At 41.4% G+C, this 24,389-nt stretch overlaps 1 protein-coding gene across 12 annotated transcripts in view; it reads right to left on the bottom strand.

Moving 5' to 3' along the window:
* The window catches only part of dlg1 (MAGUK family member discs large 1), a 174,215-nt gene that overhangs the window by 4,418 nt on the left and 145,408 nt on the right, over positions 1–24,389 (bottom strand). For 9 of the 12 annotated variants that reach the window (XM_089844350.1, XM_089844346.1, XM_089844351.1 and 6 more), the window contains 19 exons: positions 18,811–18,849; positions 15,420–15,467; positions 15,226–15,350; positions 15,043–15,145; positions 14,733–14,936; positions 14,481–14,649; positions 10,873–10,945; positions 8,911–9,079; positions 8,141–8,243; positions 3,780–3,879; positions 3,507–3,683; positions 3,361–3,433; positions 2,112–2,213; positions 1,958–1,991; positions 1,433–1,480; positions 1,306–1,356; positions 1,124–1,225; positions 237–409; positions 28–137 (listed from right to left, as the gene is read on the bottom strand). In XM_089844350.1, coding sequence (XP_089700476.1) covers positions 28–137; positions 237–409; positions 1,124–1,225; positions 1,306–1,356; positions 1,433–1,480; positions 1,958–1,991; positions 2,112–2,213; positions 3,361–3,433; positions 3,507–3,683; positions 3,780–3,879; positions 8,141–8,243; positions 8,911–9,079; positions 10,873–10,945; positions 14,481–14,649; positions 14,733–14,936; positions 15,043–15,145; positions 15,226–15,350; positions 15,420–15,467; positions 18,811–18,849 — 2,003 coding nt within the window. The remainder of the gene's footprint in view (positions 1–27; positions 138–236; positions 410–1,123; positions 1,226–1,305; positions 1,357–1,432; positions 1,481–1,957; positions 1,992–2,111; positions 2,214–3,360; positions 3,434–3,506; positions 3,684–3,779; positions 3,880–8,140; positions 8,244–8,910; positions 9,080–10,872; positions 10,946–14,480; positions 14,650–14,732; positions 14,937–15,042; positions 15,146–15,225; positions 15,351–15,419; positions 15,468–18,810; positions 18,850–24,389) is intronic. The other 3 variants (XM_089844348.1, XM_089844347.1, XM_089844349.1) reach the window with 3 other exon arrangements.

Here is a 24,389-nt window from a genome sequence, read left to right on the forward strand (position 1 = left end):
CGATAAGAAGACTCATGGTCTACTAACATGATAGATTCGACAGATTTGGGTTTTATAAATATGGCAATGGGCTGAAGTCCCGCTACTTGAAGCCTCTTAATAGCGTTTCCACTAACATCTAAAATGCAATGCTTTCCCTTTGAGAAAAGTATTATAAATTTCAACAAAGGCTCTTATTAGTCATCGTGGTGGTTGTGGGTGGTATCAGATTAGAATGAAGCAATATAGTGGGTTACTTTTACAGCGACTTCTCTGACAGAAGCGACACTAGTGCCGTAAAGGTTTTCGTTATATTGTCCCGCTTCAATGAAGAGATGATTTTGTATGTCCCTTTCCATCTGTTCGCGAGAAGCCACAAAATGATAATCACGAGCATCAACCTCGTAATCTCTTTTTGACCTCGTTGTGTCTGAAAACGACAGTTAGGCCACCATCAAATTCTCTATTAATCACCACTCAAACCATTTTAAGAAAGAAAACGCGGCGTTGACAAATTTGCTAAGCCTCGGCGTTTTTCGTTAAGCCTACTTTGGTCAACTGACAAAACACATTGACAATATTCTCTAAGCCTTGGCTCATTTCCTTAAGCCTACAATTGACATTGAAAACTTAACACAGCCTCGGCGTTTTTCGTTAAGCCTACTTTGCTCAACTGACAAAAAACATATTCTGACAATATTCTCTAAGCCTTGGCGCATTTCCTTAAGCCTACAATTGGCATTGAAAACTTAACAAAGCCTCGGCGTTTTTCGTTAAGCCTACTTTGCTCAACTGACAAAACACAATATTCTGACAATATTCTCTAAGCCTTGGCGCATTTCTTTAAGCCTACAATTGATTGACATTGAAAACTTAACAAAGCCTCGGAGTTTTTCGTTAAGCCTACTTTGCTCAACTGACAAAACACAATATTCTGACAATATTCTCTAAGCCTTGGCGCATTTCCTTAAGCCTACAATTGATTGACATTGAAAACTTAACAAAGCCTTGGCGCGTATTTCCGTCAATTTCATTAAAGATTTCCAAATCTCATTAAGCCTATCGTAACTAACTTTAGTTAGACTTACCAATAAATAATTAAGACAATGAATTACAAATAAGATTAATAGGAAATTGAACTTACGAGGCACGCAACTCCCAAACTTTTCTGGGTATTCGGATATAAGATCGTCATTAATTCGATCCTTTAACGGACCCAATATTATTACAGGCCTAGTGTAGCTTACTGTTGAAAAACGATTAGGGGAACAAGTTATTAATTAGGCTTAGCAACTAGATGAAACGAAACGAAACGAAAGTACATACTTTCCTGCTGAGTTACAGCCTCGTAAGAAAGAACAGGTTCGTCCGGACCTCCTAAAACATTATAGGCCTTATTATTATAGGCCTACTAAGAAAAAAAAAACACTATAAAAGAATGTTTTAGACTGACGTGTACTGCCAACTTCCGTGTCACTAGCGTTCGACGTGTTGGCCGGGTCTGCAAAAGTTGAAAGCCAAAGAATTAAAAACATTGGCGGCAATTTGTAATTTCAATTTGTTCAAATACTCGAATAAACTGAAACATTCTATTGGTAATCCACTTTATTCCCTTTCGCCGGAAGTTAGGCTTAGCTCGGGTTTCATGGGGGGTGAGTAACGGGAAGAAATTCGTCTGTCGTCTGCTACATAAGCCAAAAATATGTACTGTAGCGGACGACAGACCAATTTCTTCCCGTTACTCACCCCCATGAATCCCGAGCTAAGCCTAACTTCCTTTTCGCTTAGCTCGGGATTCATGGGGGTGAGTAACGGGAAGAAATTCGTCTGTCGTCTGCTACATAAGCCAAAAATATGTACTGTAGCGGACGACAGACCAATTTCTTCCCGTTACTCACCCCCATGAATCCCGAGCTAAGCCTAACTTCCGGTGGCGAAAGGGAATAAGGTGGATTGTTTAAAAGGAGAGAAAAATTACCTTTAGTCGGAGAACCATCTCCTTTATTGTCAAGACATAAGAATAATTTAAAAAAATTTTGTCTTTTACTTTATCAAAATGAGAGGCGCTAAGCCTAATTGCGAAGGGAACCCCCCAAAAGCGTGCTTAGCTATAGCAAAGGTAAAATAATCATACTTTCAACATCGCTTCCATCTTCGGTACTGTTATCTTTACTCTTCATGAAGGGGAACTTTCTAGAGAATGAGAAATTCTTTTTCTTCCTATCTAATGTATTCTGAAAAACGAATATTTACGCTAAAATATTAGATACGCGCTTACGAACAATTAACAGGGACAGGGTTCATACACCTTTTTTAAAACAAATTTGGCTGAGTTTTACAGGTTTTTCCCCTATATGAAGCAAATGTTAACGAAGGAGGCGTGGGGGGAAAATAGGACTATAACGTACTCAAAAGACATCCCCGTATCTCTAATATAACCACAGTTATGAGCCTCCAAAGTTTAGTGTAATGTTAATCCTATGGAGGGGGTTGTTTGTTTACGTTTTGCTTAATTACTCGGCCCCTGTTTGTCATAGCCCTAAGTTTTTAGTATGGTTGGATGAGGGTCAAATTGGACTATAACATACTCAAAGGACACCCCCGTATCTCTAGTAGAAACACAGTTATGAGCCTCCAAAGTTTAGTGTAATGTTAATCCTATGGAGGGGGGTATGTTTACGTTTTGCTTAATTACTCGGCCCCTGTTTGTCATAGCCCTAAGTTTTTAGTATGGTTGGATGAGGGTCAAATTGGACTATAACATACTCAAAGGACACCCCCGTATCTCTAGTAGAAACACAGTTATGAGCCTCCAAAGTTTAGTGTAATGTTAATCCTATGGAGGGGGGTATGTTTACGTTTTGCTTAATTACTCGGCCCCTGTTTGTCATAGCCCTAAGTTTTTAGTATGGTTGGATGAGGGTCAAATTGGACTATAACATACTCAAAGGACACCCCCGTATCTCTAGGAGAAACAGAGTTATGAGCCTCCAATGTTTAGTGTAATGTTAATCCTATGGAGGGGGGTATGTTTACGTTTTGCTTAATTACTCGGCCCCTGTTTGTCGTAGCCCTACGTTTTTAGTATGGTTGGATGGGGGACAAATTGGACTATAACATACTCAAATGACATCCCCGTATCTCTAATATAACCAGAGTTATGAGCCTCCAAAGTTTAGTGTAATGTTAATCCTAGGGAGGGGGGTATGTTTGTTTACGAACATTTTTACTCGGCGCCTGTTTGACGCAAACTTCCCTGAATTTTACTAAAAATCCTAAATTTCCCTGAGTTTTCCCTGAAGTTTTTGTCAACTATTTATTTCCCGGATTTTTTCCAGGTTTGTATGAACCCTGATTAAGTAATTGAATGGCGAAACTTACTCTGCTATCTCCTAGACTACTTTTTCCTTGGAATTTGACTGATTTTAGTCTAGCCCTTTCTTTCCTCTCAACCCTGAAGAAGAGTTAATAGACGATCGAGTTTAAATAAATTTAATTACGACTAAATTAAGTTTGGTTAAACGAACCTCCTTTTACTGGGAATAATTCCCATTCCTTCCTCTTCGCCATCGGGTAATATTTTTCTGGCTTGCCACCATTCGTCGTCACTGGCGTTAATGACGTGTAGCACGTCGCCAAATCTAAAAGGCAACCCTCGGCTAGGAAGCCCGCTGTCTTTTGACGGGTCATAGTCAAAAAGCGCCCTTAAAACACCAAGAAAAACAAATCCAGTTAGCCATAAGGTCGGCGCTAAATAATTATAAAATTCAAAATTATAAGTCAATAAACTTGGAAAATACCTGACAAATAGCGATCGTTTCTGAGATGTTTTCAGACTTCCCGTTGTGTTCAGCATCTGCTCTCTGAGGTCATGGATTTTGGCTTCAAAACGATTGTACTCTGAAAAATAAAATAATTCCATTTATTTTTAAGAAATTTCCGATTAAAACGGCGTTTCGCGTACACTAAGCCTTTTACAATACAATTTAAAAATTCGCGCGTGTCTATTCATAAACCGTTCGTTTACGTTACGCTCGACTCTGATAGGTCACTATAAAGTACCACGCGATTGCCACCTTTAATTTGTTACGCGTTCCAAACAGCCAGCCAGCCAGCCAGAGGGTCAACCTAATCTTTGTGGTACCACCAAATCGGACAAAAACAAAAAAATTCGGATATAGGCGTAAAAACTATATTATATATAGTATATATATAACTATAGCATAATCTAAATTATGACGAACTTGGGGGGGGGGGGAATGTTTACGTTTCCTATTAAAGGCTGGTTTCACTATAACCACAACAATTTATTTATTTATTTATACTTAATTTATAACTAACTCGGATTAAAATTGGCTTAGAATTTAAAGCTAATACAAATATTTACGTTGTCATTCCAGAATAGTACATGATTAAAACATTAATGAATGTTAAGGCAGTTAAGCCATGTTCAAAACTGAAAGTCCCAGTTCGGGGGGGGGGGGAGAGAGAGAGAACCATTTATAAAAGTTTAAAAAAAATCTGACGGGTTTGGAAACTAACTTTTCCATCATCAAAGTTGCGATGGATGACGTTTGCTTACTTTATTAAAGCATTTTCGTACCCAGGGGGGGGGAAGAGGAAAGCAATGCCCCCTTTCACGGTTAAAGGATAAAAAAAAGAGGGTGGAGGAGCGAAAAAACACCCTCAATTCCGCGGAAAGATGGGAAAAACTCTCATGCCTGCACGGTAGTGACGGAAAAGGCTGATTTTACGAGCATCTAACCCCTATCTTTCTCCTCCCCCGAAACCGAGGAGAAAAAAAAATACTTATTCTATAAATAGTTCAACCGCCAAAAACATGAAATTTTTAAGACACGCGGAAAACTAAGGCTTAGAAGCAGACTATCCAATTCCGACTTTACTAATAGTATATACGGAGAAGACTACAATCTGACCGAAATAGAATCGAGCGCCAGTAAAAAAGGGTTGAAAAAGGGAAGCAAACACTGGCGAAAATCTCAGCGTAGTTCGCCTTAAGATTAACAAATCGACGCCGCGATAAATACAAATACATCTTACCATCTGACGAATTGAAGCGACAATTGACTCGGCAAAATAATGAATTATAACCTAACCTACGTTAAACTAAAGGCGGCTTTTCCCGAAACACTCACGACATTACGTAAAACGTTAGCACCACACCGCTGACGAAAAAAAGGGGAGTTGACTAAGATAGATTTTTCCAGGAATTTAGCGTCACCGACGACTATGACTAACGTTTGGTTCGTTCAAATTAACAAGTACTTAATCGAAACAGGGTGGACTTTTTTAAGGGACAGGCGCGTAGCGTAACCGTCCGTAATCTAGGACTACTACTTATTATTGAAGGAGACTGGGTTTGGTTGGCTTCGAGCCTGGGCTAAACCTAAGGCTAAAAGCTAGAGAGACTAAAACTAGAAGGAGAGAGAGAGAGGCTGGCTGGCGCTCCCGAAAGGAGCGCTAGAAAATATCAGGATTTTAGAGGCAGAGGCGGAGGAGAGGAGAGAGAGAGTTCTCCCCGATCAATACCGAGTCTAGGCGTCTAGCGAAAAACGCCAGCGTCGGCTAGCGAGTAAGGCGGAAAGTAGAATTATATTGATGTATCAGTACGGTCGCTTCCAAAAAAAGTAAACTAATCAAAAGATATTAATCAGTTCAACTCCGACACAGATCCCTATACGAATGCTATAAACACAGAAAGTTCTACGCAGAGAACGCGGTCTACATTGAGAAGAGTTCTTTAGTAAGCTCACGACGTCAATAAAGGGATACAAGTTCCTATTTAGTATCCGTAAGCTTAGTCATTAAAACAGGTTGTCACTCCAATCATTTCAAGCTATTAACGAATAGCAGCGGATAACTACGGAGGACAAACCTAAAGCAAAATTTTAGAATATCAGAAACTTCCAGATAATTTACTTCCGCCAGCCAAAGTACAACAGAGTGTAAACTCTGATGAACCAATCTAGTATAGAAGTTATATCTTTCTAAGCTCTCTCTCAATTTCTAGAACTACAAGTTGGTGAACGTGGTCAATTCTCCCGATAACCTACTCGGGTACCGTTTTTTTTTCTCGCTCGTTTCTCTACGCTTAGCAATAAGTACCCTCCCTTATTTTTTACGTTTCATCTATCTAGCAGCTAGAACCCGAAACCAAGTAGAGAGAAAAAACAACCTCTATCGAGTAATCTAAAGGCAACGAACCGTCGTAAAGTTTATCATATTTATCTTAATTTATATACTTTTCCCGGAAATTAAATTGTTTCGCAACTATTTTAGGCCTTTCGCTTACGCAAAGCCACTACGGCTATTATAGGGTTTTGCCCCTGAAGGTTAGGCTTTCATCCCTTACGCGCTACACCGGTGTAAGGCGGGTGAAACATTTCTACAGGCGCCGCCATAGGAAACTGCCTAGTGCCTATACCTTCTATAGGCAACTATTTTTCGATTGGAGATTGTTGAATATTAATTCAGAGTTATTGGGGGGCTCTTAACGACACGATATATTTTAAGGTTCGCGTATGGATTCTACTCCCCAACAGGTTCCATTTAAGCCTAATTGGTTCTCTAAAGCTAGTTTCACAGGGTTCATACAACTTTTGGAAAACAAATTTCCCCGAGTTTTCCACGAGGTTTTTGTCAACTATTTATTTCCCTGATTTTTCCAGGTTTTCCCGGTTTTCCAGGTTTGTATGAACCCTGTTTCAGTTAAGCCTAATTTACTCTTAATTATTCGGGAAATGAACCGCGAAAAAAAAAGAGCGAACTAGGCAAAACCGGAACTATACTTTATTACAGTTTCTCCGGGATTCAATGCCCCCGAAAGTTAGGCTTTCCTCCTTGCCGCACTACGCCGGAGTCAGACTGAGCAACAATCGTACAGGCGCGAAAAGTCTATTTTTGGTCTACCGGAGAGAGGCGGAATTTTCGGGAGCTGGTGGTAGCATTGCTACCAATAAGAGAAGCAACCGCGATCGAAACTTAATAAAAAAGGAGTTTTTACGACTCAAAGCTCCGGGGTAAACGAAAAGAAGCCCAGAAATTCATATAGCCTTTCTTTGGATGCCAACCCCCCCCCCCCGGCCCTAAGCAACGCCGCTTCCCTTCAATATCTTTCGAGGCGAACGCGTTGCCGATTTATTAAACTAAAAGATAAGAAGCCCAGGGTTGTATACTTAAACGCCGCGCCTCTCTTACAAGTTATTACTTTGCGATCAGAAACAGATGAATCCGCGAGTTATCATCAATAGCTAATTAAACCACTATAGAGTAATGTCAGTTCTACGTATGCAAACGTCATACCCTTCTATCTCTTAGCTCAGTGTCATCCCCCCCTACCAGGCGCGTACAGTATCACCTCTTACAAAAGCGCGCCTAGAGGGAGGGATACACGTCTACTCCCCTCTCTACCGACACTACTCTATAGCGGGCGGCGGCTAAGTTCTCTCCCCCTTCCCCCCCCAAAAAAAAAACCTGCCGCGGGGCTAATAAAATGCAAGTCTTGTATCTTTGGGTTAATACAGTTCGACATTGGTCTACTATTGGATGTGAGCTACAAATTAAAAACTGTGGGGTTCGGAATTGATGGATGTGATGTGGTGCATCGCGAATTTCTTTTTACTAATTAAGTTATTTTATAGGCTCTTTCGAAATTAGAATGTAAAAATATATAAATAATTTTAGTAGGGATGAACCGGTACCGATACCATATCGGTATCGGCACCGATACTCGTGGTTTCCCGATAGTATCGGATCGGTTAGTTCGATACCGATACTAAACCGATACTCGTTTAAAATGCGTTATATGGCGCTACATGACATTTTTAGGTCTTTTCGTAACGTAATGATGGTGATAATATCTCATTTCTATGAATTTCGATCGTGACGAGTTCTCATTTATATAAAAAGTACCTGAATTCAGTTTATTCAACAACTAATAAGCGAAAATCTTTCTTAGTACGCGCCTACTACTCTAGGGATGAACCGATACCATAACGGTATCGGTTGAAGTATCGGGTTTTGGATCATAGTGAGTAAATATCGGTATCGGTTCATGTTTGTACCGGTATCGATCGGTATCGGGTTAAGCCTGGTATCAGCCATCTCTAAATTTTAGATATCATAAAAACATTTGGCTTACCTTCGGGTCTGTACTGCACAATCATGCTGACCGTTTGGCCCGCGCCTTTTAAAGCCGCCGCTGCTTGTTCGTGCGTCGCGTGTCGAAGGTCAACTCCGTTCACCTGCGCCCAAAAAGAGAAGGGTTAAGTTCCTTATAATCAAACGTACCACTGGCGAAAAATGAAAGGGTAACCGATAATTTTAGGAATTTCTCAACATTAAGAGTAGATTTGAATTGGAAATTTAAGGAATAGGAGTCTTTAGCCTTTAAATATTTATACAATAACATCAGATGTGAGATGAGACTAGAAGTACTGAGTTAACCAAATTCTTAATTCACTAGGCGAAAGTGAATATTCTTGATAACACACCCAACGGTTGGCCCTCTAGTGGCGGTTTCAGAATTTCCCCTCCAAAACGTGAGACGCTCGCGGTGGTAGACGGCCGAACTAGATTCAAGCACCCGCGTCCGTGTTTCGCCGCTTTAGGTTGAGGGGAAGGGGGTAGGAAATTTTTTTGGAACTCGGCCAATTTTTTTCTCAGTAGTGTAGGCGCGTGGTAAGCGGCATAAAATCCTCAAATTTTTTCACTAATGCCAGGATCTATTACCAATGCTAGAACCCTTCACTTCTAGTCTCATCTCACTTCTGATAACATTAGAGCGATTAACTGGCTCAATCAAGTGACAAAATCTAAGCAAAAACGTTATTCACCTATCGAGATTCAAATTAGGCTTAAGACGCGCGGAAAAATGAAGAAGGTTGAGGGGGGAGGGGGGGGGAGACTTACGTTGAGAATTTGATCTCCTCTTCTAAGTTCTCCGCTAATATCAGCGGGGCCTCCAGCCAGAATAAATGAGATGAAAATGCCCTCGTCGTCCTCACCACCGACTATGTTGAACCCGAGACCAGTTGGACCTTTATTGATGACAATTTTTCTCGGCTCCCTACGACATAGGCTGCGCAATTACCGAAAATGCGCCGCAAAAACAAGGACAGAGGAAAGAAAGGGAATGGAAAATATAGAGATTAGATTACCACCACCACCACCACCCGAAGCCATTCTACTAGCAGTTATTGCACTAAATACCACTCCTAGAGAACTATGACTCCCTGACAATAACGGGGAAAAAAAAAAAAAAATCCCATTGGCTAAACTTACAGTGCAGAGTTCAAAATAAAATAAACGATACGAAAATGAAAATAATAATTAGAAAGACGTTTGGAAATGAAAAAAAAACGTCACCACATTTAAGCTTAAGGTTCGAACACGAACCAAAAGTTGTAAAGAGACTTCGAGTCAGTTTTCGAGTTCAACTAACAAAAGCCACGTGTTGAGACTCGGGACAAATGTCAAACTAATCATTCCTCATATTCTGGCTTTATCCAAAACTCTAATAAAAACCATTCTTACACTTTAAAGGGAGGGTGAAGTAGAAAATCAAGTGATTTTTTATCGATTCTTCTACTAATTATAAGACCAGTCTGCATAGTGAAACATTCAGGAAATACCAGCTCCGAATGATTTTAAAATTCAAATTAGGTTCAGATTTTAAGGATAATTTTAAATAAGGACCTCCGACCAATAGCGTAACGCCCTGCCTTTTTGTTAACAAAATTCTCGTGGCACGCTCCGTGTCTCGCGCCACGATTGTCACGTCGCGCGCCTAATTTTATCAAATCTCGTGATAAATTTCATTCAACACGGAACGTGCCACGAGAATTTTGTTAACAAAAAGGCAGGGCGTTACGCGATTGGTCGGAGGTCCTTCTTTAAAATTATCCTTAAAATCTGAACCTAATTTGAATTTTAAAATCATTCGGAGCTGGTATTTCCTGAATGTTTCACTATGTAGACTAGTCTTATATTTAGTAGAAGAATCGATAAAAAATCACTTGATTTTCTACTTCACCCTCCCTTTAAAATAAGTAAAATTGAAGCTTGAAGTTAAGGGGCATTTTCTCTAGGGCCTTTTACTTAAATTAAATTGGATATCTTAAAATTATTCTAACCTTTCAAAAGAGACGGTTGGCATAATTGTCGATGATATATTAACGAAACGATTGCGCGTAAACCGAACGAAACTTAAGACTTAAGGCCACTTTCAAAATTATTAGGTATTAAGTTTTTCGCAAGTTGAACGGAAACGCCCCCCCCCCCCCTTCTTTGATAATAACAAAAATTCATTCAATATTTGATGAATGAAGATAAGCATTGACGAAATACAAATATTCCTTGATAAGATAAAGGTAACTAGGGAAGGTGCTTCGAAAGACTCGAAAACGAGGCGCCTCCTCCTGAACTCGGTGTGGTCATCGCGTATTTTAAAGGGACTGCAAAGAAGGCATCGGCGGGTGGGTAAAAATTATTTGAAATACGTCAGAGGCACGTGACCAAGGAGAGGCGTGGTTCAAAGAAGCTTAGTTCGTTTTATTTCGAAAACCATCACTTCATGGAATTGGCGCTGCAATCTCGCGAAAAACAAGGACTAGATGTCCAGTTCCACTCCATGAGGAGTCTTTGTATCTTGGCATCACGTGATGTCTGTGACGTATTTCAAATAATTTTTACCCACCCGCCCATGCCTTCTTTACAGTCCCTTTAAACATTACTATCAAGGTAGTTACTAGTACTATCAGCGGAGCCTCTGTTATTAAGAATGGTATCCCAATCACCGTCTAGTCATGCCAGAAACACAATTCTTTCCCCCAAATTGATTAATTAATTAATTAATTAGAAAGGTGTTTATACCCCGTGACGTCTTCGTCGCTGGAAACTTTGGAAGAAGGTGTGTCAACGTGGTAATCCGTCGATGAAATGTTGACTGCAAAATACAATAATGATTATTAGAATAGTTATAATAGTTATCTCGAAAACTGAATATTCTGGAAATTAATAAGGTTTCGCGGATAATTAAGCTAAAATTCTTCATTAGTTCGGTCCGGGAATATCGAAGAATCTTTCTAGGATTGTCAACCTTGATACCAAATGAAATTATTTCACAGCGATATTTCGCTTACGTAGCGTACTTTACAGGTACCGTTTCACCAAAGCCAGCTGCGAAATTCGGGTCTAGATATAGGCCTAGTTGAGTTTAGTGAATTGAAACCAATTTCACCGAAATATATTGTAGGGATTCACCAGCACCCGCGTCACGTGACGCGTCGAAAATTATTATTTTATCGAGATATAATTCGTGCGATATTTTGTTAAATGTTTCGGTACAACTGTAAACTATTTCCTCCCAGAACCGTTTAAGGCTTTATAATTTCGCAAATGAAACGCCGCTCTTTAAGAGTTACTAACAGACAGATGAACGTCGGCCGGTCTCATTTTTATAACTAGGTTGAGTTTGGATACGAGGGGGTAGACACTTGAGAACTCAGGTGTACAATGTGTCTTGAACTCAATGCACTGTCAAAGCCGAACTGCGAGTTCCGAAGGCTTCGAACTCAATGCACTCTCAAAGCCGAACTGCGAGTTCCGAAGGCTTTAAACTCAATGCACTCTCAAAGCCGAACTGCGAGTTCCGAAGGCTTCGAACTCAATGCACTCTCAAAGCCGAACTGCGAGTTCCGAAGGCTTTAAACTCAATGCACTCTCAAAGCCGAACTGCGAGTTCCGAAGGCTTTAAACTCAATGCACTCTCAAAGCCGAACTGCGAGTTCCGAAGGCTTTAAACTCAATGCACTCTCAAAGCCGAACTGCGAGTTCCGAAGGCTTTGAACTCAATGCACTCTCAAAGCCGAACTGCGAGTTCCGAAGGCTTTGAACTCAATGCACTGTCAAAGCCGAACTGCGAGTTACGAAGGCTTTGAACTCAATGCACTGTCAAAGCCGAACTGCGAGTTACGAAGGCTTTGAACTCAATGCACTGTCAAAGCCGAACTGCGAGTTCCGAAGGCTTTGAACTCAATGCACTGTCAAAGCCGAACTGCGAGTTACGAAGGCTTTGAACTCAATGCACTGTCAAAGCCGAACTGCGAGTTACGAAGGCTTTGAACTCAATGCACTGTCAAAGCCGAACTGCGAGTTACGAAGGCTTTGAACTCAATGCACTGTCAAAGCCGAACTGCGAGTTACGAAGGCTTTGAACTCAATGCACTCTCAAAGCCGAACTGCGAGTTCCGAAGGCTTTAAACTCAATGCACTCTCAAAGCCGAACTGCGAGTTCCGAAGGCTTTAAACTCAATGCACTCTCAAAGCCGAACTGCGAGTTCCGAAGGCTTTAAACTCAATGCACTCTCAAAGCCGAACTGCGAGTTCCGAAGGCTTTAAACTCAATGCACTCTCAAAGCCGAACTGCGAGTTCCGAAGGCTTTGAACTCAATGCACTCTCAAAGCCGAACTGCGAGTTCCGAAGGCTTTGAACTCAATGCACTCTCAAAGCCGAACTGCGAGTTACGAAGGCTTTGAACTCAATGCACTGTCAGCCGAACTGCGAGTTACGAAGGCTTTGAACTCAATGCACTGTCAAAGCCGAACTGCGAGTTCCGAAGGCTTTGAACTCAATGCACTGTCAAAGCCGAACTGCGAGTTACGAAGGCTTTGAACTCAATGCACTGTCAAAGCCGAACTGCGAGTTACGAAGGCTTTGTACTCAATGCACTCTCAAAGCCGAACTGCGAGTTCCGAAGGCTTTAAACTCAATGCACTCTCAAAGCCGAACTGCGAGTTCCGAAGGCTTTGAACTCAATGCACTGTCAAAGCTGAACTGCGAGTTACGAAGGCTTTAAACTCAATGCACTCTCAAAGCCGAACTGCGAGTTCCGAAGGCTTTAAACTCAATGCACTCTCAAAGCCGAACTGCGAGTTCCGAAGGCTTTAAACTCAATGCACTCTCAAAGCCGAACTGAGAGTTCCGAAGGCTTTAAACTCAATGCACTCTCAAAGCCGAACTGCGAGTTCCGAAGGCTTTGAACTCAATGCACTCTCAAAGCCGAACTGCGAGTTCCGAAGGCTTTGAACTCAATGCACTCTCAAAGCCGAACTGCGAGTTACGAAGGCTTTGAACTCAATGCACTGTCAAAGCCGAACTGCGAGTTACGAAGGCTTTGAACTCAATGCACTGTCAAAGCCGAACTGCGAGTTACGAAGGCTTTGAACTCAATGCACTGTCAAAGCCGAACTGCGAGTTACGAAGGCTTTGAACTCAATGCACTGTCAAAGCCGAACTGCGAGTTACGAAGGCTTTGAACTCAATGCACTGTCAAAGCCGAACTGCGAGTTACGAAGGCTTTGAACTCAATGCACTCTCAAAGCCGAACTGCGAGTTACGAAGGCTTTGAACTCAATGCACTGTCAAAGCCGAACTGCGAGTTACGAAGGCTTTGAACTCAATGCACTGTCAAAGCCGAACTGCGAGTTCCGAAGGCTTTGAACTCAATGCACTGTCAAAGCTGAACTGCGAGTTACGAAGGCTTTGAACTCAATGCACTCTCAAAGCCGAACTGCGAGTTACGAAGGCTTTAAACTCAATGCACTCTCAAAGCCGAACTGCGAGTTCCGAAGGCTTTGAACTCAATGCACTCTCAAAGCCGAACTGCGAGTTACGAAGGCTTTAAACTCAATGCACTCTCAAAGCCGAACTGCGAGTTCCGAAGGCTTTGAACTCAATGCACTCTCAAAGCCGAACTGCGAGTTCCGAAGGCTTTGAACTCAATGCACTCTCAAAGCCGAACTGCGAGTTCCGAAGGCTTTGAACTCAATGCACTCTCAAAGCCGAACTGCGAGTTCCGAAGGCTTTGAACTCAATGCACTCTCAAAGCCGAACTGCGAGTTCCGAAGGCTTTGAACTCAATGCACTCTCAAAGCCGAACTGCGAGTTCCGAAGGCTTTGAACTCAATGCACTCTCAAAGCCGAACTGCGAGTTCCGAAGGCTTTGAACTCAATGCACTCTCAAAGCCGAACTGCGAGTTCCGAAGGCTTTGAACTCAATGCACTGTCAAAGCTGAACTGCGAGTTCCGAAGGCTTTGAACTCAATGCACTCTCAAAGCCGAACTGCGAGTTCCGAAGGCTTCGAACTCAATGCACTCTCAAAGCCGAACTGCGAGTTCCGAAGGCTTTGAACTCAATGCACTCTCAAAGCCGAACTGCGAGTTCCGAAGGCTTTGAACTCAATGCACTCTCAAAGCCGAACTGCGAGTTCCGAAGGCTTTGAACTCAATGCACTGTCAAAGCCGAACTGCGAGTTCCGAAGGCTTTGAACTCAATGCACTGTCAAAGCCGAACTGCGAGTTCCGAAGGCTTTGAACTCAATGCACTGTCAAAGCTGAACTCAGGTGTACACAGAGATCCAGAGCGTCTACCCCTAGGTTGAGCTTGGAGGTTAGGTTATGTCCGCATATTAATAATTACCGGCGTTTTCGGAAGGGGCCTTGTGCGCGGGTGGTAAGGCGTGATTCAAGTAGACTGAATTCGACGTTGGTCTGCTTTTGGCCACAGTTAGTATAACGTGATCGGTGGTAGCTTTCAGCGTCCCGACGGCCTCCTCGTGCGTCACGTTCTCCAAATTCTTTTCGCCGACCTGAAAATGATAAAACCCGAGTCCGGTTATCATCTAAGAATCGTTAAGGTCTAAATTAGACATTGAGGCGAAATGGCGCTCACGGCTAATAGTTTGTCGCCAACTTCTAATTGGCCATCTAAGTGAGCGGCTCCGCCTTCCATAATTTTGGTAACGTAGATGCCGTTATCGCCGGGAACGTGTTGGTTGCCGATCCCACCTGCTATGCTGAAACCGAGGCCCTTGTTTCCCTTGATCAACTCTAGTTCTAATACGTGGGAATGTCGAGACCGCCTCCGTTTAACCAGCTACAAGAACAAATCAAATGTTACAATCCGAGCTAACACAACTCGAGTCGAATGACGAAATTGGTTAAAAGAAGAATCTGGTTGATTTTGTATTTACATATCTTACCAAATGTACGGTATTTCCGGCCCTCTTGAGTCCTTCAACAGCGGCCGAGTGAGGAACATCAACCAAATCGACATCGTTCACTTTTAAGATGATGTCATTTACTCTGGAAAATCCAAAGAACCATTTATTCAATATCTTCTCTCTCCCTCTGGTATTTTTTTAGATATGATAATGGTTACTTACTGGAGCCGACCATCGGCTGAGGCAGCTCCTCCAGGAATGAGCTTAGTGATGTAAATACTGGGATCATCCCCAATGTGAGGATTATCCGTACCGCCAGCGATGCTAAAACCCAGACCAGCGCCTCCCTGAAATATTGCAACCAAGAAATGGTTAATATTGTGACGGATAATAGCCGAGGGCCAAAATCAGCGCACCCTTTCCAACGTGATTTCCTCGTACTCCCATTCATCGTCACCATTTGTCTGTAAATGACATCAAAATTTATCATGGTTAGAAGAAGGCTTACCTAAAATTAACATCTAATTTCATATTTTTTTATTAATTAATATATAAAAATTATATAACATAAAAAGGTACAAAAACTAAAATTGAGGTATTTTCCAAAATTAATTTGAACTATACAGGGTAATTCGGACGGCGCTGAATCCTGTACGCTCAAGAGTCAAGCTAATCGTTTTTCGACATAAACCTTTTTATCACAATGTATACGGTAACAGCGGAGATTATGGAAATAGAAAAACTTGAATGACAAGGACTTTTTACTTTACATTTTAAATATAAGGGTTGAAATATGATATAGGGAAGCGGGAAATTTTACATCAAATCCTCGAAAAAGGTAATTTATCATTTTTTTCCTTGACAAATCTAAACCTCCATCCAGCGTCTGGCTGGTGCTTTTTACCCCGAAATCCGCGGTGCCCGAGGCGTCGGATACTCGCAATTTTGACAATTTCGGACCGACTAGTACGTAGAGAAATTTCGGGAGTTTGAAATGGTAAATTTAGTTACGGAAATTTTTCTTATAACACGTAGGTAGCGTAAAAAGAAGTCGTTCTCGGGATCGTTTAGCTACTAAAATGTAACCAACATATAGTTGACATTTTCTTAGGCAACTGATAGCGAAGGTTACGTAAGAACAGAGTTACGAAATCGGTATGAAATGAAAAGCTGTTCTAGTTCGATTTCGTTACCTTCATTTTCTTAAGTAGCTAACTAATAGGATAAGCAACGCTTACCAGAGATGCCGGTAAAGAACTTAATCGATGCAAATTCGGTCTCGACTGGGAGTTACTATTGTCCAAAATTTGAAAAAGACTAAACCAGCGACGCATGACCGACGCCTTTAACGGCTTAGCGCCAGATTTATGGTTAGAACAAGGTTTAATCCTTTCGACGGAGATTATCCGGGTAGCGGGCTTCGTAACACTGACTCAAGATTTCGAACATAATGCGGGCAGTTTACATATTTCGAAAGGTCTTTTCTTAACACCTAATAAAAAACGGGGCTTCTTTCTCTTGGAATAGAAATTTAACCGCGTGTTTTTTTACGGGTAAAGTACTCGAGTTTTTGGGCGTCAAATAGATAAAAAAGGAACGATTTCAGGTACAAAGTTTTATTTGCCTTGATAATGAAATGGATGGCGGGAACGAAATTATCTTTTACTACACCGGTATTAGCAGAAGTTAATCGTACAATATTTAGATAGCAAAACGCGTCTTAGTTTAAGTTACGTATTGATTCGATTGTCTTTAAAATGTTGGCTCATCATCGACTTAAAAATGTCAGGCAAAAAAGTGTCGATTAAGGTAATAAGGGTCGCCGCCATTCAAATGTCTCTTTCTAAAAAAAGAATCAAGCAGCCTAATTTATCACTCGATATTAAATGTGGTCCAGCTTTAACAATCTCATTCGCTACTACTCGGGGCACAACCCCCCACCCCTCCTCCATTATATATTTGAGAACCAAGAACCGCCGCGATTAGAGAGAAATGGAGGAAGGAGGAAAGGGCTTTAGTCATTAACCTCTCTCTTTCAAGGGATGGCGAAATAGAACCGAGATTTGAATAAGAAACGAATTTAAACTCGAGTCTTCCATTCTCATTGATATTGGAAGTCTCGTCTAAAGGCTCTTTCAGACGATCCAACTTTTTGACTCAGCTCGATGGGTCAAAAAGTTGTATCAACTTGCCCAACTTTTGAAGGGAAAAGTGAAGTAAATGCTTATTTTTCACACGACTAAACTTTTACCGCCAAATGGAACTTTTTAAGCGCCACCTACCTTGGCACTTACGAAATAACTCACGAAAAAGGCTTTTTTGTAATTCATTTTGATTGGCTGGAGAAATGAAATTAAAAAGTTGAGTCAGCAAAAATTGGATCATTGATCCAATTTTTCCTAGCCAACTTTTTTGGTGACTCAACTCATCCAGCGTCTATTCACACGATCTAACTACTTAATTCAACTTGAGTTGACCCATCAAGCTGAGTCAAAAAGTTGGATCGTCTGAAAGAGCCTTTACTTTCAAAATACAAATTCCACTACAGTTATTTGAAATATTGACAACCTTAGTGAAAACTTTGCCTTTAGCCTAACATATCTCCGATCTAATTTTTAAACGATCGGACTATTTCAAAGGCCAAACCTTAAGCCTCATTTCAGACACACTCTCCCGGGGGAGCTAATTATAGGCTTGAAACTTAATTTATTAGCGTCCGACGGTGACCGAATTTCGGTCTCCCTTTAAAGGGAGGGTGAAGTAGAAAATCAAGTTATTTTTTATCGGTTCTTCTACCAATTTTAAGACCAGTCTGCATAGTGAAACATTCAGGAAATACAGACTCCGAATGATTTTAAAATTCAAATTAGGTTCAGATTTTAAGGATAATTTTAAACAAGAACTGGCGACCAATCGCGTAACGCCCTGCCTTTTTGTCAACAAAATTCTCGTGGCACGCTCCAAGCGGCTCCATGCCTCGCGCCACGATTGTCACGTTACGCGCCTAATTTTATCAAATCGCGTGATACATTTCATTCATCACGGAACGTGCCACGAGAATTTTGTTAACAAAAAGGCAGGGCGTTACGCGATTGGTCGGCAGTCCTTGTTTAAAATTATCCTTAAAATCTGAACCTAATTTGAATTTTAAAATCATTCGGAAGTATTTCCTGAATGTTTCACTATGCAGACTGGTCTTAAAATTGGTAGAAGAACCGATAAAAAATCACTTGATTTTCTACTTCACCCTCCCTTTAACCGTTTTAGCAATCTCGAGAAAAAGACAAAAGCCCATTTGAAAAAGCTCATTTGGTTCCGAGCAATAGCCCCGACCTTTCTACAGGCCTAAAGACGAGGACGAGAATAGTGGGAGGAGGAGTGCTAAAAATCGTTTGATCTCGAATGGTCCTAAGAAACCCCTTTTTAAGGGTCAAAAACCCATTTGCCAGAAAAGAAATTGAACCCCCAACTCTTTTCACTCTCAAGCGAGAAAACGGAGAATGGAAAAAGTGCGTTAGAGAAACTTAACGAGGACTTGGCTAAAAAAAGTAGAGCTAGAGCTAGCGCGTCGCATGAACGCTAAAATTCGGATGACTAAAAAGCCATAATCTCTACAGATATCTTAATTCTTGGCGCTAATCCTTAATCCGAAACTTTATTCAATGCCATTTTCCACGGAGTAGTTGTGACATTGAATATAAGGCTTTAAAGCGCCTTATATTCAATTAGGTAGGTCTCCTCAAATATCGCTCCATGGTGGCGTATTACCAACGGAAAAAGGCACGAATAAAAATGGAGATTACTCACGTATCTGTCTGTCCCACCAGCCAAGAGCGGAGTCTGAGCCTAGAAACAGACAAAGAAAGAGAAAACATTATAATTAAGAGTTATCGGGAAAGCGCGACTTAATTATTCAAGAAGCTTGTTTCGCTAGTTAATGAAACGGAAAAAGAGAGTAAACCCCGGAGACTATCTCCGGGGTTTACTCTCTTTTTCCGTTCAGTCGCACTCCCCTGGATGGCCTTAATCCAGTTAACGAATATAAATAGCTCCCTACCGACTGCCACCAGATTAAGGGTAAAAACAAAGCCCGCAAACAAGAGATAGCCAAGCAAAATAACCTTGGCTTTGAGAGTTCATCAAATTTTTATAAACAAAGTAGGCCTATCCATCAGCCCTCCCTATCGGAAACTTATTCGCTCGTATCTTCTTTAATATTGTCATGAGTGAATAATATGTTAGCTCAATATAAGTTACTCAGGCAATTCATTTTTATACTCCAGCGTTTTCTCCCGCGCCTCCGGCTTCCCAATTATATGCGACGATCTGCGGCCGCCACGTGAACGAAAATCCTATTTACTCTTCTTTCCGGTTTTTCCCGGAAGCGCGTGTAGTGGAAGCTAGCCAATGATATCGGAGCTATTTAAGCAGCCAAATACTTCGCTCAGTAGCCTCGGTTAAGAAAACAGTTAGGAGATCAGTGGATTGGATTTAGCTCAGTTGTATAATTTTCTGGTTTCAAGTCACAATAACAACTCTTATCTTTAGCATTCTTTATCAATATCGGCAAATTGCATTGAGTTCCTGCATTTTTTTGTCTCGGTACTGACACAAACGCCATGATTTAATGTTATATTGTTAAAATATAAACATTCACGACTAAAACACTCCCTTGGTGAAAAATCAGCCGACGACTCGAGGTCGAGGAGCCGTACGAGCGGGATTTTTTTTTCGACAAGAGAGAGCGCAACATTCGGATCTTTTCCCGCGCGGGCGAAATGAGAAGAAATCGCTGGATACATTACGCCTATGGAGCCTGAGTAACTTATAGGGAGCTAACATATTATTATCTCATGATATTGTAGATATAGAAAGACGCTTCCAATTGGTATTCATTCTTTCATACGCTCTTTCGATTAAAATATAGAGAAAAGCACGCAGTCTACGCAAAACTATACATTATGAGCGGCTTGTACAACAATATTGGTTGATTCCATCTCCGGCTAAAGTATATACTCGAATCTAAACTTAGGCCCTTCGTCGTAAAACCTTCCCCTTTTTTGGATAAAAGTTAGGTCGCGTCACTGCAGGAGAAAATGCCAGGATTTTATCCCTAGGCTGCATGGTAAGGCTCGCTTTTTAGCGTCATCACGGCATAAAAAACGACGTTTTCTGATCCATCATAAGGATGGAAGCGGGTGCATGCACGGCGCAACGGGACACTCTTATAACCCCCCCCCCCTTCCCCTATTTATGACGGACGTCTAAGTACGCCATCCACGTCCAACGGTCGCGATCCTGGGCCGCGCGGAGGCCTAAACAGATATATAAGGGCCACACTGCCACCGCTATCAAACCAAAGAGATTATACAAACAAGAGGAGTGCAAGTTCCAGCCCAAGTTAACGGCTCTGGCAAAGCATTTTAAATAAGATTTTACTTTCTCGTTCATTCAGGGTTCACCGCGCTTATACCAATCAGATGACGGAGTCAGACGCGAGGTTGAGAGTTATAATAAAGTCTAAAGCACGCGCGTTCTACTCCTCTCGTTTGTGTTCTCTTTGGTCACGGACTAAAAGTGGATACGTCAATGCGAGGATGGAAAGGATGCCCGCGGTTATTCGGGAAGCCAAAATGACGGGCGTCGGGGATTTAAAGGAAAAACGGTTTAAAGCGAGGGCGAGGAAGGGGCGGAGATTCTAGGCTGCTGGTCAGTCACTAGAACGGAAAAACGGCCATCCGAACAGGAAATTTACTATGCCTTGTACGGGTAGGTCAGTGGAATACTTTATAGGCCAAGAAAAGAAAGATTTTTTGGTTTTTTTTCAGAAATAAGGTAAATTACCGTTGCTGGTATGACGTCGCGAACCAATATATACCGTATTTTCTTCTTAATTAAATATAATATGACCCATAGAACCGACCCGTGACCGTACTTCGACCCTCCCTTTTTGGAAGACCCCGATATTTCCGGTCCGATGTTCCCTATATTTTTCAGGTTGAGAGTCGGAGCTAAAAATCCATTTCTAGCGGAAACGGACTCCCGTTTATTGCCGTAATTTACGAGCGAGCGTAAATGTTTAGCTCCGAAAAACCCCGGGATTATAGAATCATCGGAACTAAGTAAAAGATGGCCGAAAAAACCCAACGAAACGGACCGAACGCGTAACAGCTTACAAACGGCCATTTCAAAACTAGGATGCTAAGTTAATGGACAAATAAATATTCCCACGGGGATGGTTCGCTGTGCTGACGATAAACACAACTTCCCAATGCCATTTAATTTCTTTTCCGTTCGCCCTCCATTTTACAAAATGGCCCACGCTTCTTTAACGCGGACAGAATCAGAAGAAAAACCAAAGGTTTGTTCCCAATTAAAAGAAAAAGTTCAAACAAAAATAAATAAGAAAGGTTAGCGCGGCTCTCCAAGATAAATGAGATCATGAATCATTCGGGATAACGGAGCAGGGAGGGAAAAAAAGCGCGAAAAAACAAGGGGGGGGGGTAGGGAGAGAGCGCGTGCCACACGCCAAACCTAACCTATCGGGTTGGTCACGTGGGTGGCTGCTATGCCTAGTGGATAAAGGTTGTAGCCACCGCGCCCTTTACTGATAGCAGCGCCCATCGCCAAGGGAAGATAGGTCTCTCTCCCTGGCTCTAATCAGAAAAGTTGCTAAGATATAGACTCGCCACGGACTACGAAGAAAGACAAACACTCAGAAGTAAATAAAATGAAGTCAACAACGTTGTTTTGTCGTTTTAATGGGAGGCAGTTAAAGCGAGTCTAACCCAAAACATTTGTGGAGTGTAAAGGTTGACCTTGAAGGGAACGATAGAAAAAGGTTACGTTTCGTCAGAGATATTTGATAAGTTAAGAAGAGGTTTATCCGCTTCGTATTATCGCCTTCCGCTCAAAGCGAGCTAACTTAAAAACGTTATAAAGAAAGATAAGGATTGGGATAGAGAAAGAGGAGCGAGCGAGCTTGCTACAATCTGCAGCAGCCAAGATATATCGCCGATTCTATAGATGGAAGAAAGGAAGGATGGAGAGGGTGCAGGGGTTTCATCACTTCGCCACCTCTAGAGCTCACCTCGAAACGCGGAAACGTCGAGTAGAAAAAAATAATAATAATAATAAAAATGAATTATGATTATTGGGGGTGAACCTATTTTCTCTTTCATTTTTCGTAAACCATCAAAATAACAATTCAACTGGCGAAGGCTTCGGTTCAAATAAACGATGACCAAAGATCGAGAACCGAAATATCTTCCAAGATGACGCTCGGACAGGGCCGCGTGGCGCGGAATTCATTGGCGTTACCACGAGTATCGCGTACTTTTCCGCGAAACCACGTTTATTTTAATCTTTAGCCCGGTGGCTTTCGTTACAGAGGAAGTTTAGAAAGATCTACTCGATTAATTCATACGTGCGCGGTTATGCCATTTCATCTAACCCAAAATATGGTTTACATTTCAGGGCGAAAAGGGAGGAGCTGGCTCGAGTAATGTTTGATATGCAGCGTAAAAGAAGAAGCGATGTTGCCAACTGCCGCCCTAAAAAAAGAGCCAGGGACCCACGTTCGCGACGCGACACGCCTGAAGGGAAAGACAACGGAAATTCTTAAACGAATTCCTTTCCTTCATAAAGGAAAAGGATTTCTTATTTTTTTTTACAGGCGAGCAAAGTCATCGTGAATTTCGTTCATTTCTCCCTACCCTAAATTCCTCAGCATATATGCGGCATTACTTTAAAACTAAACTCCAAGCGCTCAAACACCTTACGTAATTATTAAATTAAAATAACGTTTAATGAAATTAAAATGGATTCTTAAATTCTGGTCACCTTCCCCTATAAGTAAGAACAGTTTTTCCTTTGTTCAATATTCATGGGCAAAATTGAAGATTTCAACTCAAGGGGTAGTCACTTAATATGTAAGGGGGCAAAAATCGAAGCCAGCAAAAAAATTCCCCCAAAGAATTTATACTTTTTTATGCTAATTTTTCCTTGGGTGCCCTTTTTAAAATTCAAATTAAATTTAAATCACCGCGCGCGCGCCGAATATCTAGACTAGACCTATATTTTGTAGTTACTTTCGTAAAATGCGGTTTCCTTATCAGTTCCAAGCAATTTTATATTTTTGATACATATATTTTTTTTTCGTTTCTTTTTTCTTAATCAATGCAAATACGATAGGAGATTTCTTTACGAGGGGTTTGAATACCAAAGCAAACTTTGATAATATTTTTTACGAGACTATACTTTTGATATCTCCAGGCTGTACTTCTTTTACTTCCCAAAATAAGAATATTTTCTTTTAAATTAATTAACTCTATAATAATATTATTATCTTTTTTACAAGTTTTGGAAAATTATTCGGAAGACGTTAATGCGAAAGTTATAGCGCGATTGAAAAGGCATCTCGATATATCCGGGTTGTTTTTTTTTTAATCTAAGGTCTTAGCAGAAGTGAGATGAGACTAGAAGTGAAGGGCTCTAGCATTGATAGTAGATCCTGGCACTAGCGAACAAATTTGAGGATTTTATGCCGCTTCCCACGCGCCTACACTACTGAGAAAAAAATTGGTCGAGTTCCAAAAATATTTCTTACCCCCTTCCCCTCAACCTAAAGCGGAGAAACACGGACGCGGGTGCTTGAATCTAGTTCGGCCGTCTACCACCGCGAGCGTCTCACGTTTTGGAGAGGAAATTCAGAAACCGCTACCAGAGGGCCAACCGTTCTTGTGTTATCAAGAATATTCACTTTCGCCGAGTGAAGAATTTGGTTAGCTCAGTAACTAATTAAAGGTCCAGTCTCATTTAAATCGTAAAATGAAGTCTATAAATACACTAATATACTTTTTCAAATATTTCCAAATGTTACTCGAGGCTTATTATCACTCTCTCGGGTTAAAACCCCTTTTATTACGGGGTCAAAAAGACGCAGCTAGCGTGTGCGCGCGCCGATTAGGACGACAATTAAGCGAGTGGCCCCTCGGTACCGAAGCGAGATAAAATGAAGGAGAGCGATATATCTGGTCTAAACACCTGGCTCGGACAAGAGAGCGGCGAGTAGCGCTTAATCAGATGCAAATGACCGTAAAACCGTTCGGCGCTTTACAAGTGACGGATATTAAGCGCGTTTTAAACACCGTAACGCCGAGTCACTTCGGAAACTGCATCTATGCCCGGCATTAAAAAAAGGGTTTAAAGATCGTGATGGTCAGATTAGACTCTACCTAACCTAATTGCCAGCGAGAAATGACCTTCCAGCCTTAAAAATTAGCTATACCAAACGATAAAGGCTGTATAGAAAACCCGCAATTTCATTTAAAAACAACAACATTTCCGGACCCCCACGCTCAACTACACGTACCATTGATAAAGAA

The sequence above is a fragment of the Phalangium opilio genome, unplaced genomic scaffold, assembly GCF_054372755.1.
Source record: "Phalangium opilio isolate 3A_F unplaced genomic scaffold, DU_Popi_V2 ptg000075l_1, whole genome shotgun sequence".
NCBI lineage: Eukaryota > Metazoa > Arthropoda > Arachnida > Opiliones > Phalangiidae > Phalangium > Phalangium opilio.